Source organism: Periophthalmus magnuspinnatus, chromosome 21 (genome assembly GCF_009829125.3).
Source record: "Periophthalmus magnuspinnatus isolate fPerMag1 chromosome 21, fPerMag1.2.pri, whole genome shotgun sequence".
Taxonomy (NCBI): domain Eukaryota; kingdom Metazoa; phylum Chordata; class Actinopteri; order Gobiiformes; family Gobiidae; genus Periophthalmus; species Periophthalmus magnuspinnatus.
The window spans coordinates 30,451,803-30,466,460 of NC_047146.1; the positions used below are offsets into that span (position 1 = coordinate 30,451,803).

Below are 14,658 nucleotides of genomic sequence, written 5' to 3' on the forward strand. Positions count from 1 at the left end.
ACGCTACATTCACTTTCCGTCAAAAGCTACATCAATTTCATTAAAACCACTGACACACCAAACGATGACAAGACCATCACCCACAACCCACTGATATGAAACAAAATGAATCATGACATAAAGGTGCAGAGTTTAGCCCTTTGGTGACCTCTAGTGGTAAAATAGGATTAATTTCAATAGCCTTTTCTGCATATATTGTTTGTGATGTACTGTTGAGATTTGTCCTATAAACTTATATTAAATTAGGTATTAGGTATAAGCTATATTGTGGTGAAATGAGTTACTAATATATGTCCTAGATTAGTTCAACAGTTGCAAGAATCCCATTCATTTCAGTGGAGAATTTGGGAAAAGTTTTGCCAAGTTTTGATACTGTTCATTTGTATAAAATATTCAATATGTGGCTTTGTAGTCTGTATAGAACATATTTACTGTCAAGATCAGCAGCCCCACGCAAAATAATACACCCCCAATGATGACGGCGGCGCCGACAGCAACTTTGGGAATAACGAGAATAAGTTTCATAATGGTTCATAATGCAAAATGTGTAGATCAGAAAGTTGTGGTGATGTTGAACTAAATGAAAATTGAAAGGTTAATAGATAGACTGATACATTTGAAGTATTTATGCTCTGATTTCTGCTGCAAAGTTTGTCCTCTCCAGGCTGTTGTAGGAACTGAAATCACCGTCTATTGTAGTGCTACAAGTCTGTTTTTGCAGAGGTGAGTAGAGTTGACAATAGAATACTCCTAAAACAACTTACGTTTAATTTAAGTACACTTTAACTAAATAGACTCAAAAGTGTTACTAAATTAATTAAATATGTAAAACAAAGGTGTGATGTGACTCTAGGCTGTTATATCCAACAACTAAATTTCTCACAGAGCACCTTTCAAATTAAAAGCACAAAAACACAATGAGAAAAGCAACAAAGTAATAAAGAATGGATTGAAGCCATGCAAGTATGTTACAAAACAGATTTATTGAGCTAAATTAGGAATGTTTTTAAACGAAAATGAGACAACACAAAAGACTAACTTAAACAGTGTATTGACAGATCGAGATTCAAGTCTATCGTGCCGTTTGGACCTGAGCCGACGACTGCACTCAAATGAAGGTGAAAGGCCTTGAACACAAATTAATTAATAATCTGGATTTCAGTAGTTTAACTGGACTAGTTTTGATGTATTTAATTAGTAGATTGAAGTCTTAGGGCAACCTTTTTTTGTCTTTTCTCTGAATTTAGGAAAAATATCTCTGTCAATAGATAAGAAAATTTGCAATAACAATTTCTTAATGGACAGATAATTTTGCTAGTTGAAGAATAAATAAAAGTCACTTCATACTTAACCTTGTAACTAAATAAATCTAAACAAGGTAAAGATGCACTAAGTAACTTTTCTGGTGGAGGGTCTGCCAACTGCTCGTCTCCATGGAGACGTTTAGTACTACCCATTGTTGCATTAAACTTCTCCATCTCCTTGGAGTTAAGACCAAGTTACAGGTCAGATTTGTGGAGAATGCAATAACATCTGCAATGGAATAAAAGCAAGGTAAATAAATAAATCAACTCCATGGAAACAAGCAGCTGGCCGAATATACAACAGAAAAGTTGCACAGAGCACCTTTAAAACAAATAAAATCCAGATAACTATTTTGAATTCAAGTTGATTTAATTCTTGCACAGGTATCAGTTTTGTCTGTGTGTACTCAGTTGTATAAAATGCTCTTTTCCTATAGTATACTGCTACTAACCACCAGCCTCTGCAATTTGTTCATAAATAAAACAACAAAATGAAGATTTAGTGAGCACCCGGTTGATAACTTGAATAAATTACTTTTCCCTTCAGTTCTGGCAGTTTTGCTCGGGCTCGTGGGGTTTTTCGATAAGTTTGTTTTTAGTGTTGTAAATGCTTAATATTTGGTTGATTTGGTTGATCTTTTTGGAAATTGATGTTTTGTTTTCGCTCACTCCACTTTGCTGTAGTCCTCGATGTGCCCCAAAACCTTCTTCCTCTGTCGGATCATGTGGAAATACAGCTGAGGAAACACTGGAAAATTTAAAAAAAAAAGAATTAATTTGAGAAATTCTTTATTAATTTAGGTTCACAGTTTAATTTACAATAACAAACATCAAAACATTATTATAGAATAATAGTAGTAGTATTTTTTTATATATATTTTTTACATATTTGCGCGATATATTATAGATTAATCAATTCCATCTGTTTTAGGAATAAAAATCCATTACATTTATAAATATACTATGTAACTTTTTCGATGGAGGGTCTGCTACCAGCTTGTCTCTATCTGGATGTTATTGTTTTGCCTGGTATGTTCCACAGTAAGGCATTAAACATATCTACAATAATGGAAAAAGACACACAGGTGGCCATACAAATTTACAGTTCATATCTGTGTAGAGGTGACAATGCTAATCCATGTTTTCAAGGTATTTTGTTTTATCAATCCCATGTAATTGAATAAATGCTAGATCGACACACTTAATGCCATACTGTGGAACATACCAGGCGAAGAAATAACATCTCCATGAGACAAGAAGGTGACGGGCAACCTACCATAAAGGCTAGCACAGAGGGAGGAGAGTGAATATATGGTGCAGAGGAGAGTGACAGTGATTTGTTATTTTTCCAGCTGATGTCAACAACACTCCCTGGGGACGTGATGGTAACTTTAGGCTCTGCTCTGTCTGAGGCTTTGTTAGACTTAAACTGAGCTTTATTTCAACATAATCTGACCAGAAAGAACTCACTTACTTGGACAACAACTCACGTTATTTTTACTATTAAACATGTCCATCTCAAATAACTTTACAGTCACAAACTAGCTAGCATTAACCAACAGTTTCTCAATTAGTCACTCTGACTCTTTTTGTAGAAAATCAAACACCTAAACCAAACCATGAACGCTTGAATTAATCACAGGCTCCAGAAAATGTGTTTTTTAAATCCATTTTGTATTTTGTCTTGAGTTTTCAAATGATCTAAAAAGTTTTTTGGCTGCTTGGGTTCTGCTAATGTGTGTGTCACCATGGTGACTGACGAACATTCCACCATACACATCACTGCAAAGTATCAGTACGTGGTACCGAGGAGGGAGAGTGAATATATGGTACAGAGGAGGGAGCGTGAATATGAATCCAATTAAAGTTGATAATTACACGTACATCTGCAGCTTTAGATAGGTTTAACACTTCCCAGGTGTGAGTGAGAAAAAAATACAGCATGGCATTTACATCAATGTGAGAGAAGATAATTATTTTCAATCACGCCTTTACATGTTGGTGTGATGGAACGATATCCACACGTTTGAATCGGAAGATGAAAAATAATTAGGCTACATATTAGCTTTTTTTTTTTTTGCTGACACAGGGCCATTTTATTTCACTGGGGAAATCTCACTGAGATTCAGACATCTCTTTTTCAAGTCACAGCTCTTTCACATTTCATATTAAACACAGTATGAAATGTTAGGGACACAAATGAAAACTGACCAGATAAAATAATCGTCTGACTTATTTCATTGATCAGAGACAAAGCCCTATTCCATACAGAACATTGTAAAAACAGACTGAATGAAAAAGGCATTTTGTTGGATTAAAACCATAATGAAGCATCTGCCAAGTATAGATATTTTATCCAATTAGAAGTGAGGTTAAAGATCCCCCCTCCCATATTACGCAAAATTAACACTTGTGAGCTTTATAATGTTGGCAACTCATCAAAAACATACCTGGACTTGTGTTTAGTTTCATTCACACATGTTTGAGTAACGGTTCATGATTAGTCTGTCTACATCTCCAAAGCTCAAAATGCTCTGTTCCACCTTGTGATGTCATGAAGCGGTAGTTTTCAAGTTACCACCTACTTTTACCTTTTGTTAAGTAGAAGTTGGCAATTCCAGGGCTGAAATTATCCAAATGATTCTAGTGAAGGTGTGTGGAGTTTAAAAACACAGTGGGGCACTTCCTGTATTACCACATGACATCACAAGGTGGAACAGAGTGTTTTCAGTCTGAGAGAAGAGTTCAGCCTAAATATGCAGGGTTTGTTTGTTAAGCGTGTGAATGAAACAAAACACAACTCCAGGTATGTTTTTGATGAGATCAGAAAAATAAAACAATATGGGCCCTTTCAAAGAGAACTAAGTGGAAACAGCTGATGAATGATATACTGGGTAACCTAAAGAATTATAATCATATAAATATAGATAAATTTGAATAGTAATACTCACGTGGGATGTAGGAGAGCATGACGAGGATGAGGAAGGTGTAGTAATCAAAGGAAAAGTTGTATTTGTTTGGCAGCGTGACGGAGTACAGGCCTGTTTTCTGCACATACGGCAGTGCGGCGTAGATGGTCAAAAGCTCCCCAGTCACTCCCATTGGGTACAGCACAATGAAGAATGTATACCTGCAGGGAAAAGAATACACTTTAACTTATCTGAAAATGGAGTTGATATGATTGACTGAGATTCAGGAGCAGGACCATGCCTCAACCTCCTCCTGCTCCTCTCCAGTGAACCACAGCTCACCTCAGCCACACCTTTAATTACCCAGAAGTGAGTTATTAGGTCTGGTCAACAATAGAAATGATCAGGTTCAACATTTGTTATTTATATTTCATGGCAAAGTACAATGTCATCAATAGGAAAAACTGGCTCTTGCCCCCATCTGGGAGTATGACATCATCACATTCAATTAAACACATCTATCTCCATGGAGAGACTACACCACAGTCAGGTTAGATCTGTGGAGAGGCGATGCTGCTCACAGTAGGAATGTATAAGCATGTATTTGAAGATTTTTTTTTTTTTTAACATATGTAATTGGAAAAAATATCTTACAATTTGAGAAAAACTAAAATTAGACTTGAAATTATTATTTTTTTTTCAAATGAAGATTGAAGGCACATTTGAAAAACAATGGAATTTTTTCTATACTATATCTAAGGTTAGTCAAGTCTAAGTGAGATCCAAGTTCCTCTTTATTTAGAATTAGGGATGTCACAATATTGAATTTTAGTGTCACGATTTAATGATTATTTACAATACTGACACCATAAACAAACAACAAGGAAATGGAATTCCTCCAGTATTTAACCATCTTTATGACATCAAACTTTTGGAATTGCACTGTTGTTGTGAATTAAAAAGGTAAAAAACAACTTTGAGTGAACTGAATTGAAATTACTCTTAAAATGTATTCAATTCAGGTAACAACAATTCCCTAAAAATGTTTGCATTATCACAATTATTGATTCACCAAATAGCCTTGACCTCCCAATTTATAACAAACCCTTAAACATGTCTAGTTTTCAGACAGAGGATGATGTCTTGAGACTCTAAATGGTAAAAACAGCAGCTCTCATCTGCTCCTTAGCAACAAGCCACAGGGAGACTGCCACTTAGCGACGGCTGCTACACAAAACCATTAGTGAAGCTGAGAGGCAGGTTCACAGGAGCGGAAAGGATAAGAATAGATTTGACTTTAAATATTTTGGTGTGATTAGACATTTTATACACTTTTATGACAGCATTACATCAGTAAATATGCACCTTTTCAGGGTAGTATCCTTAATTGACTGAAATTAAGCTATGTCTATAAAATTTGGATCTGTCAAATGGTTTAAATTAAGTTACCGTAATAATAAATTTAGTTTTTCAATGTATTGCAATAAGAACAGACAGTCAATTAAGTCTAATGGATTTTAGAAAGGCTCAGAACGAGTCTGGACTGGATTTCTACTGGTGAAAACTGGAAACAGCAATTTCTGAGGCTCAGAACCAGATAACCTTGAAAACAGGATTGATGAAACAAGCGTGAATGAAGCAAAATGCAACTCCAGATATGTTTTTGATGAGGGAACAACTTTATAACATGTTAGTAAAGTACATATGAAACATTTAGACTGCTTATTTCTGTAAAACATAGTTAACATCATTAGATTTAAGATTTTACTAAAAAAATAAATAAAATAAAATAAAATCTTTTCTAGTTCTGAAATTTTGTTTAAGTTAATAATTTTACTTCCTGGTAGGACATGGGCAGCCGATATGACATATACAGAGGTATGTTACCTAGCAAACCATCATGTAAACAAAGGCCAAACCTTAGTTGTGATTTGACAGATAAAAATGAATTACAACACATTTATTTATTTTCTTAAATAAATGTTCAAACGGTCAGAAAAATGCCTTCCTTGTGCGTAAATTGTCTCCACATTTTGATGGAACTGGTGGCATCTGATGACAGAGGTAGAGGGATTCAGTTTCAGATCTCACTACTTCTTGTATTTTTCAATCTTTTTTCTTTTTTTTTGTTGTTGTGTATATTTCTTCACAAGCTGCTGCTTCACTGATGTAAAACTATGATAAATATTTACCACAGGTACTATCCTAACAGATCAAGTAATAATTTCAAAATATGAAAACCACATGCATTTTAATATAAACAATACCTGGCCCATTTGATGAGGTAGGGCAGGTGGTTGAGGAGGCTGAATGTGTAGAAGGAGTAACGGATTATTTCAGTCACGGTCCATGCGGTGACAAACAGCAGAACACTGTCCTCACTCTGCACCTGCCGAACACAAAGCATTATGGGAAAGAATACTCAAGTTTGGACAAAGATGCACTCGAAAGCATGCAGGTTGGTTTAAATGCTTCAGTCCACACACTACAAGACAGAAAATTTCATATCAATGGTTAGATACAGAGACATGTTCCACAATAGAAACAGCATTCACATAGGACGGTTTAGATGTGTTGTCACAGCTTGAATATATAATCATTATTATTTATCAAATCCAGAATAAGATGCACAATGTTAATTTTATGGTGGAACAGAAATTATATCAAATGTCATTGCTTCTAATCTTCATGTAATCTGAATCTTGAATTTAGAACATTATTTGGTAGATCTGATCAGAATCGTAATCGTGATTGCAAACTATCCAAATATTACCTTCTAGTGCTTAAATTCAAATGCTTCTGTTTCAGTTTTGTACATCAAGAAACACTGATACACTGAAGATCCCAATGCAGACTTTTTCTAGAAATGCAAATTTTAGTATAAAAACTGACAACAGATAATGAGCAAAAACACACCCTTAAAAAAAATGCAGAGAATATTGTCAGTATCAATAATAACAATGCAGTTAAATACATTTAAGTCTATATCAGGGTGCCCAAAGTGGGGCCTGTAGGCCAAACTTGGCCTTCCAGGAGGTCTAATTTGGCCCACAGGGAACAATAAGATTTTAAGAATAATCAATCTTGATTCAATTTTATACTGAAGACTGTCAGGAGATGGGCAGGAGGCCAATCGTTTCTATTTCCTAATATTTAAAGGTAAATTAATCATCCATTTCTTTGAGGAAGAACATTTTTATGTGCAAACTGTAATTAGGTTTGGCCCCATGAATCACTAATGTGGCTTCTTTTTGGCCCGCCGAGGAAAACACTTTGGTCACCCGGTCTATATTATATCTTGTATCTAATTCAATAGCGGCAGCCCCAATGAATGACCACAAGGTTTTACTTACTGTATATTCTCCTCTTCCATCTATCAACATGGGACACAGTAACCGGTCATTTTACAAACCCTTAATTACTTTAAAATTGATAATCAAATAAATATGTAACAAATTTAATTATAGCTAGGGGTGGGCTATTTTGACCAAAAAGGAATCTCTCAATAATATTCCTAATACAACTAATCAGATCATATTTCTGGAAATGTGCTAATACAAATACATCTTTAAATGTCTTTGTTTTATCAATATTTTTGTCCACTTCTGGGTTAGTCCTCCTGGTTTAGAATTACTGTAACAATGAAGTAGTCCCATTTAAAACATTTGCTTTTCAAAAGAACGAATATTTTCTTGGGTTATATAAAAGCTATGAGAATTATTGTTATAGCTGATATACTTTATTTTCATTTATAACTTGTATACAAACACAACATGTTGCTCACCTCTAATTATAGTAATACACTATTGTAACTATAGATTATGATATAAAAAGGCATAGAGAAACATAGGAAAATAAGGTTAGGGGTAGTTTTTGTACCTCTCTGACACTGTGAGTAACCGCCCAGGTGAGAAAGACTCGGGACATGACCTGAAACCCTGTCAGCACCACAGAGGAGGGCACGATACCTGGAAACAAACGCACAAGTTATAGCCTGTACTAACACAAAGAACTAAGCATAATATTATAGCAAATGTATTTTTTCCCATAAACTATGATAAACATTTACTACAGGTACGATCCCTACAAGCAAAGTAATCATTAGAAAAACATGAAAACCTGTGATATGTAGGCTTGCCCGATAACAAATTTTGAACCACCATATATTGCTAAAGAGAAATAATGAAACTGCTTTATACCACTGATTAAGATTGAAATAAAGCAAGATAATCCCAGTAACTCCTTTTAAAATTGGACAGTATCATTAAAAGACCTGAGCTGCAACAAACAAATAGCAGAATAAACCAATAATTAGCCATAAGAGAGACTTATTCAACCCTCCACAGCTCAAAATTTAACATATTACAAAAAAAGGAAAGTACCAAGATAAATATATTGTTCCAGCGTTCATATATTGAATGATAAACTGATATAGTGATTATTGTGACAGGTTTAAATCATGTGCACTTTAAATCACTTTCAAAGGGTTAGATCATGACGTTAATACTTAAATATCTAATACAGTTTTATTGCAGCCAGTGTGCAATATGCCAAAAATCTCAAATCCCAATTATTTTAGAGCCTAGATCACACTTTCAATATCATAATTCTTGAATAACTAGCCTTTTAGTATTGCATTTCAGATGTAAATAAAGGCTGCTTCTGAGAGTCAACATTTCACTCTGATCTGGTTAAATCCACATCACTCATGGATGATGGGAACTGTCCAATAAGAGGATTGGATGGAGAGAAGTGTCATATCAGTATATATTTTGCCTTTTTATGGCTCTATAATATTAGCAATCTATAGTAGCAGCATAGAACAAGTGTGCATACATTTCTGAACTGAAAGAAATCAACTGCATTTTAAATTACAACTTTGTTGTGGTTGAACAGCGTAATATATTAAATCTCGATTATAAATTTGATTAGTTACACAGCCCTAGCAAAGAGATTTATGTGTTTTTATTTTTTGTGTACAGAGGTGGGATGAGGCGCTCTATAATATACATTATATTTTTATAATAGAAGTGGGAGTGAAGACTCACCGACAGCACAGTGCAAGATCTGTAAAAGAAAAGACAAGAAAATATTACCCACGAGGCAACAGGCTTGGCAGAGGAGCTTCTTTTAAAACTGCCAGCATAGCCTTTCTATCACACATCCATTTCTTATCATTATCATCAAGTGGTTTCCACAACCCCACTACAAAACAAATCTACTACTTCTTATTCTGCGCACAATACAGCAAGGATCTTATTTAAACCTTAGAAGTGACAGGAGCAGAAAGCAGTGACATCGAAGATGAGCTCTCCTGATACAATATGACTGTTACTTGAAAATTCATTCTTTTTTTCTGACAGAAAGGTTAACATTAAGCCCCAAGTCATTTTACATGGCCAGTAAAAATCTGACTGAACTGAAAAATCAGACTTGATATTGGTTTGATGTACATGCATAAAAATGTTTAAAATAACTCTCTTTCAATCTGTAACAATTCTTCTTTCATTTACTTTTTTGCATAATTTTCCTTGTCAAAACCTGCACCGGTGTGAAGAATCAGATTACTTACATCAGATGTAATTGTTTACATGACATTTCAACTACCAACTCCAGAAATCGAATAAGGATCAGATTTGTGGTGTGCATCTAACACAGCCACAGATCATCTGAAGTGAGAGAAGGTGGATTCAGTTTTTAATGATAGAAAACTAATATGCTTGTTTGCATCCCTTTAAATCCTATACAGAGGATTTCAGTCTGGTGGCCAGGCTACTCGCAACTCAACACACAACATATGATTTTCGAGGATAGATAAAGTCAATACTAGCTTGTTGATGTTATACTTGTGGTAAGTATCTTTACCTCGAGGAGGGCCCCGGTCTGAAAGAACTTGAGAGGTTTTTCAATAGAGTAGTAAAGACCATGGTAGCTGCCTCTCGCCAAATATGCTCGTACCAAACCCACTGCGATCACCAGCCACCTGCACACACAAAAGATAATCAATTATTTATACTTTCATTATTTGCTTTTAAGATTAAGGTAAGGCATTAAGGTTCTATATCTTAAAAATGTGAAACACAGAATTTGTTCATTTTAAGCAGTTTGCAGTGGTCCAAAGTTATTTCTCGCCAACTTATGCATTCTTAGCATCCTAATGATTCACCACAATGACTTTTTAAGAACTTTTCATGACTTTCAGTGGAGCCAACAACAACAACAACCAGCTTGCTAATGCTAACTTCCCAATTGACGAATGATCAAGTACTTCATAATTAGATGCAGACAGCACACGGCAGACATATTTTGACCTCCAGAGCTGCTTATAAAATATATCTGTACTAGGGCAAGAGTAATTTTGCTCATATACATGTTGAAGAGTAAAATTAAAATGATGCAATTCAGACTACTGCTGCAAGATTAGTTTCATGATTTATGTTTTCAAGTTAAAATTCAGTTCACAGTTCAAATTTGAAATGCATCTGGGAGTATTAACATTTGAGAGAAGACTGAGCTCTGAACACAAGAATCCAGGGACCCTCGCCCTGGCTATGACGCAGGATTGCTAACCACGCAGCCACCAAACCACACACCACATGAATAAGGACAAAAGTGAGTGGGGAGTTTTTAAACTTGTGCCTTTTTGACCCAGTTCTTCAAAGTTTGTTTATAAACTGCATGTCCCTCCAGGGCTGCCATAGATACAAAAGTAGGTGGGAGGTCTAAAGTTAGTGGTTCTAAATTTGCAGTTCACTAGATGCCAGCAGAAAAATGTAAAGACTGAAGATACAACCAGAACATTTTGCTTAGATTGTTATTCTTTTCCAATATTAAATCAACATGTGTACAAGGCACGCTACAACAATACCAGCCATTTTCCAGTTTAATTTCCAAGTTTAATTGATTAATTCTTCTGAAATTATTGTTTTGTATATCTGCTCTTTCATTTTATTTCATTTATATGTGCCATGGATTATTTAAAGCACTGCACTCATAAGGAGGCTAGTAGGTCAACTTCAGGACATGAGGTAGAAAGCTGTGTCAATTTGCACAATTTATAACATAATGGTATTCAAACACATTACATCTTTTCAATCTTCACTTATTGGACCTAGTCATTAGGGCTGGACGATTTGGAAAAAATATCTAATTATTATTATTTTTCTGACAAGCATTGAGATTAGATTTGTTTTATAATAGGATTTTGTTGAAAGTTCACATTTTAAATCAATCCAGAAGAACCAACAAAAAGACATTTTAGAACAATGTATACGTATAATTCTAAACTACAGGGTTAGCAGTTTTTATGTACAATAAGGCAATAATAAGATATTTTGTTGTTTGTGGAGGAACTTATGGTACTTCAAAAAGTTGCGGCCTTTTAAAATTGTGATAAATCTTGCAGCTTTATTGGACAAAACAACAAACAAACAATAGGTCCACATTCTACAAGATTATTCACAGTATTGAATATATACGGAATTAGAATAGTCACAACTTCAATCAGCAAACCATAAATGTTGCAGTTATTTAGATATAATACTTAATACTAATTTAGAAGAAAAGATGGCCAACTTAATCTCTTTGGAAACTTAATAGTAGTAAAATTCATGGCTCTTCTTCTGCCTATTGGACATTAACTAGACAAGCTCGTTTCTATCTGCTGAACTGGCATCTTGAAGGAAAAAGGGGGAGTATGCAAAAGTGTGCGAGTTTCTATACAAGCCAGCACAAAGCACCATCTATCCATCCGGAGAGAACCACAATGTGATCTAACTGGTTGAACAGTGAGCAAACAACACGCATCATTGACTTGTGCAATATTCAAGAAACCAATGCCATAAAACGCTCAGATTTAGGTCAGAGTTCAAGGTAAGTAACATTATCAACCAACATTATCTAGGCTCTCATTAAAAACTTGATTACACAACCTTTTGTGTTTATTTGTAACTGTTTTAACATGATTTTTTAATGTTTTAACAGATACACAATTCTAAATCATTATGGAGTAAAAGTGCTAGCCAATATAAATAAAGTGTCTTCTTACTTCTGTTTGGATATCAAATTATCAAAACATGTATGCAAAATAGGCAAGGCAAGGCAAGTTTATTTGTATAGCACAATTCGTACACAAGGTAATTCAAAGTGCTTTACAGAATAAGAAAGACATTAAAATCACACAAATCAAAACATAAATAATCACCCAATCTGCAACTCTCTCACCCACTCGTTTGCACCCTTTAAAAACTCTCTCTCACACTCTTTAAACACTGTCTTGCTTAGTTTAAGAACTTTCCCATTACTTTACAAAAAAAAAAATTTCATGCAAATGTACTACCCTGCGCTCAGCAAAGTTGTAGACACATTTTATCGAAACCAAAATACACTAAGAAAATATATTACAATTGTTGGGTTAGATACAGTAGGATATATGAAATTTTAAAAACAGCACCATTATTCCATTGGTTTGCTACATGCATTTGTTAACAGAATTTCAAAAGCTATATTTTAATTTGAATTGTTTAATTGCTATGACCACAGAGGATGGCTGCTATAATTTGAAACCCACAAATACATTAGTCCGCTATCATTTATTCCCACCTCAGCCTTGACTTGATGCAGACAGACAGAAACATGGCTGAAATTTTGTGCCAATGGCCTCTCAAACAACCACTACAAATCTCACCATCAGTTAATACAGGACTGGTAAAGTGTTTTGCCCAAGAGCACAATAAAAGTATGCCAGTAACCACAAGCCTTGAATAGTTGCAGCAATCTCATCTACACACAGATTTGGAGTATTATTAGATTTTGTTACAATAATTTGAATCACTGGTTATTTGGGGGTTTAAATATGAGTCCCAACAATTTGAAAACATACTTTCAAAATCCTTAATCCAGGCAAATTGCTTTGGTGGTTAACTGAGTAATATAAGATACAAGTATTTTAATCAAACACTTGGGTGCTTAATGTTAAATTTTCTGTTGTCACATTGATTAGAACTGAAACTACTTTTGAACAAAGCTAAACCACCATTCAACCACCATATGTGATACAACATTGCCTCTAGAATTTAGACAATAGTAATACGCTTCATTTATTCTTCTGTCTGCGTTGGGAACCGTCAAATACAATTAAGTGCACATATGGCAGGTGCCTCAGTGGATCATCTCATCTTAAATCTCTATAATACAGGGCGCCAAAGATTTGAATACGTTTGTCACAACAAGATAATAGAAGGATTTCAATAACAGTCATAATTTGAATAAGCAAATCTAACTTCTGCCATCTAGTTTTGTGCGTTCATTGGCACATGGTTTGCTCCATAGAAAAACATGCAACCTAAACACATTCATAGTATATTAATTTCAAAGCATTTTGTTAACAATCTGGACAACTAGCATTAAAGCAGTGAAGATCTTTGAATTGTTCGGCTACTGTGTTTTGTTCTTGCGCGCATTGGCACAGCTAGCTCCAGTGAAAAGCACGCTATACATCGATTCCAATGCATATATTTTCATAATCTTTACGTCAAAATTGTGAACTATGGTGACTAAATATTTGACTTAAAAATCTCTTCTCTTGCTTGTCACAATCTGTTCTTGCAGTGTGGTTCATTGAGTCCAACGCTAGCTCCATATAGGGAAACACGGTACTTACCCTGCTGTCATAACCACGTTGTAAATGACCAGGTAAGCCGTGGCCAGAGCCCCCGGCCCCTTGCGCTTCTTCTGGGCCACATCGGGGCCCTGAGCCGCTTTGCTGGTCCCCGCCGCAGCTGCCGACATGTCTGCTACAGCCCTCTGAACGCGGTCGGTGCTCCTCGGTGCTCCTGGATGGATGACAGCGGCTCACACTCCGGAAACGAAGAGTGGAGATTAATCCGGAAGTAGAGATGCAAAGCGGGAGATATAAGATAATGTACTTCCTGTTTCGTTACAAAGTAGACTTTCATAACTTTATAAAATTTATTTTACCTTGAATACATTTCACTTTTAAACCAAGTTAGGTGTAAGGCATACAGCTATACATGCTACATACAACTGAAAATGATTTTATTGTCCATACTGAATATAGTACAGTAATCAAATAAAATGGTCAATTTATTGAACATTCATACATGGTCTGCATATATAACGCTACCAATGTTATTTAGATGCTTTGTCACACAATGCACAACCGGTATCATCCAAAGTTATAAAGCTACTCCCATTATCTATTCAAAATAATCAATAATAATCAATTTAATGAGCTAAATAATGAACACCAGTTATGGAAATATTGGCATGAGTGTATTTTCTCTAGTATTTACATTTCTATTGTCACTACAAGTCACATTTTACTAAATAAACAGTGAGTGAGCAAACAACAACAACAACAACAACAACAACAACAATAATAATAATTGTTTATTTTCTTATTTTTGGGCCACTAGATGTCAGCG

The 14,658-nt window shown here is 35.0% G+C and overlaps 1 protein-coding gene across 1 annotated transcript; it reads right to left on the reverse strand.

The window, feature by feature from the left end:
- Nucleotides 1–1,008: 1,008 nt before the first annotated feature.
- hacd2 (3-hydroxyacyl-CoA dehydratase 2) lies at nt 1,009–14,084 on the reverse strand. The gene is made up of 7 exons (XM_033987562.2): nt 13,875–14,084; nt 10,079–10,196; nt 9,262–9,280; nt 8,093–8,181; nt 6,481–6,602; nt 4,256–4,434; nt 1,009–2,052 (listed from the first exon to the last, which is right to left on the reverse strand). Exons 1-7 carry the CDS (start codon nt 14,000–14,002, stop codon nt 1,970–1,972), a joined length of 738 nt encoding a protein of 245 aa, XP_033843453.1. The 5' UTR covers nt 14,003–14,084; the 3' UTR covers nt 1,009–1,969.
- Between the last annotated feature and the right edge of the window lie 574 nt (nt 14,085–14,658).

Excerpts from the sequence above, each read along its gene's own strand:
- hacd2 (XM_033987562.2), bottom strand. The coding sequence starts at position 14,002 with ATGTCGGCAGCTGCGGCGGGGACCAGCAAAGCGGCTCAGGGCCCCGAT. Across the intron at positions 10,197-13,874 it reads AACGTGGTTATGACAGCAGG|GTGGCTGGTGATCGCAGTGG; the intron begins GTAAGTACCGTG and ends TTGTGTGTGCAG. Across the intron at positions 2,053-4,255 it reads CATGCTCTCCTACATCCCAC|TGTTTCCTCAGCTGTATTTC; the intron begins GTGAGTATTACT and ends TAAATTTTCCAG.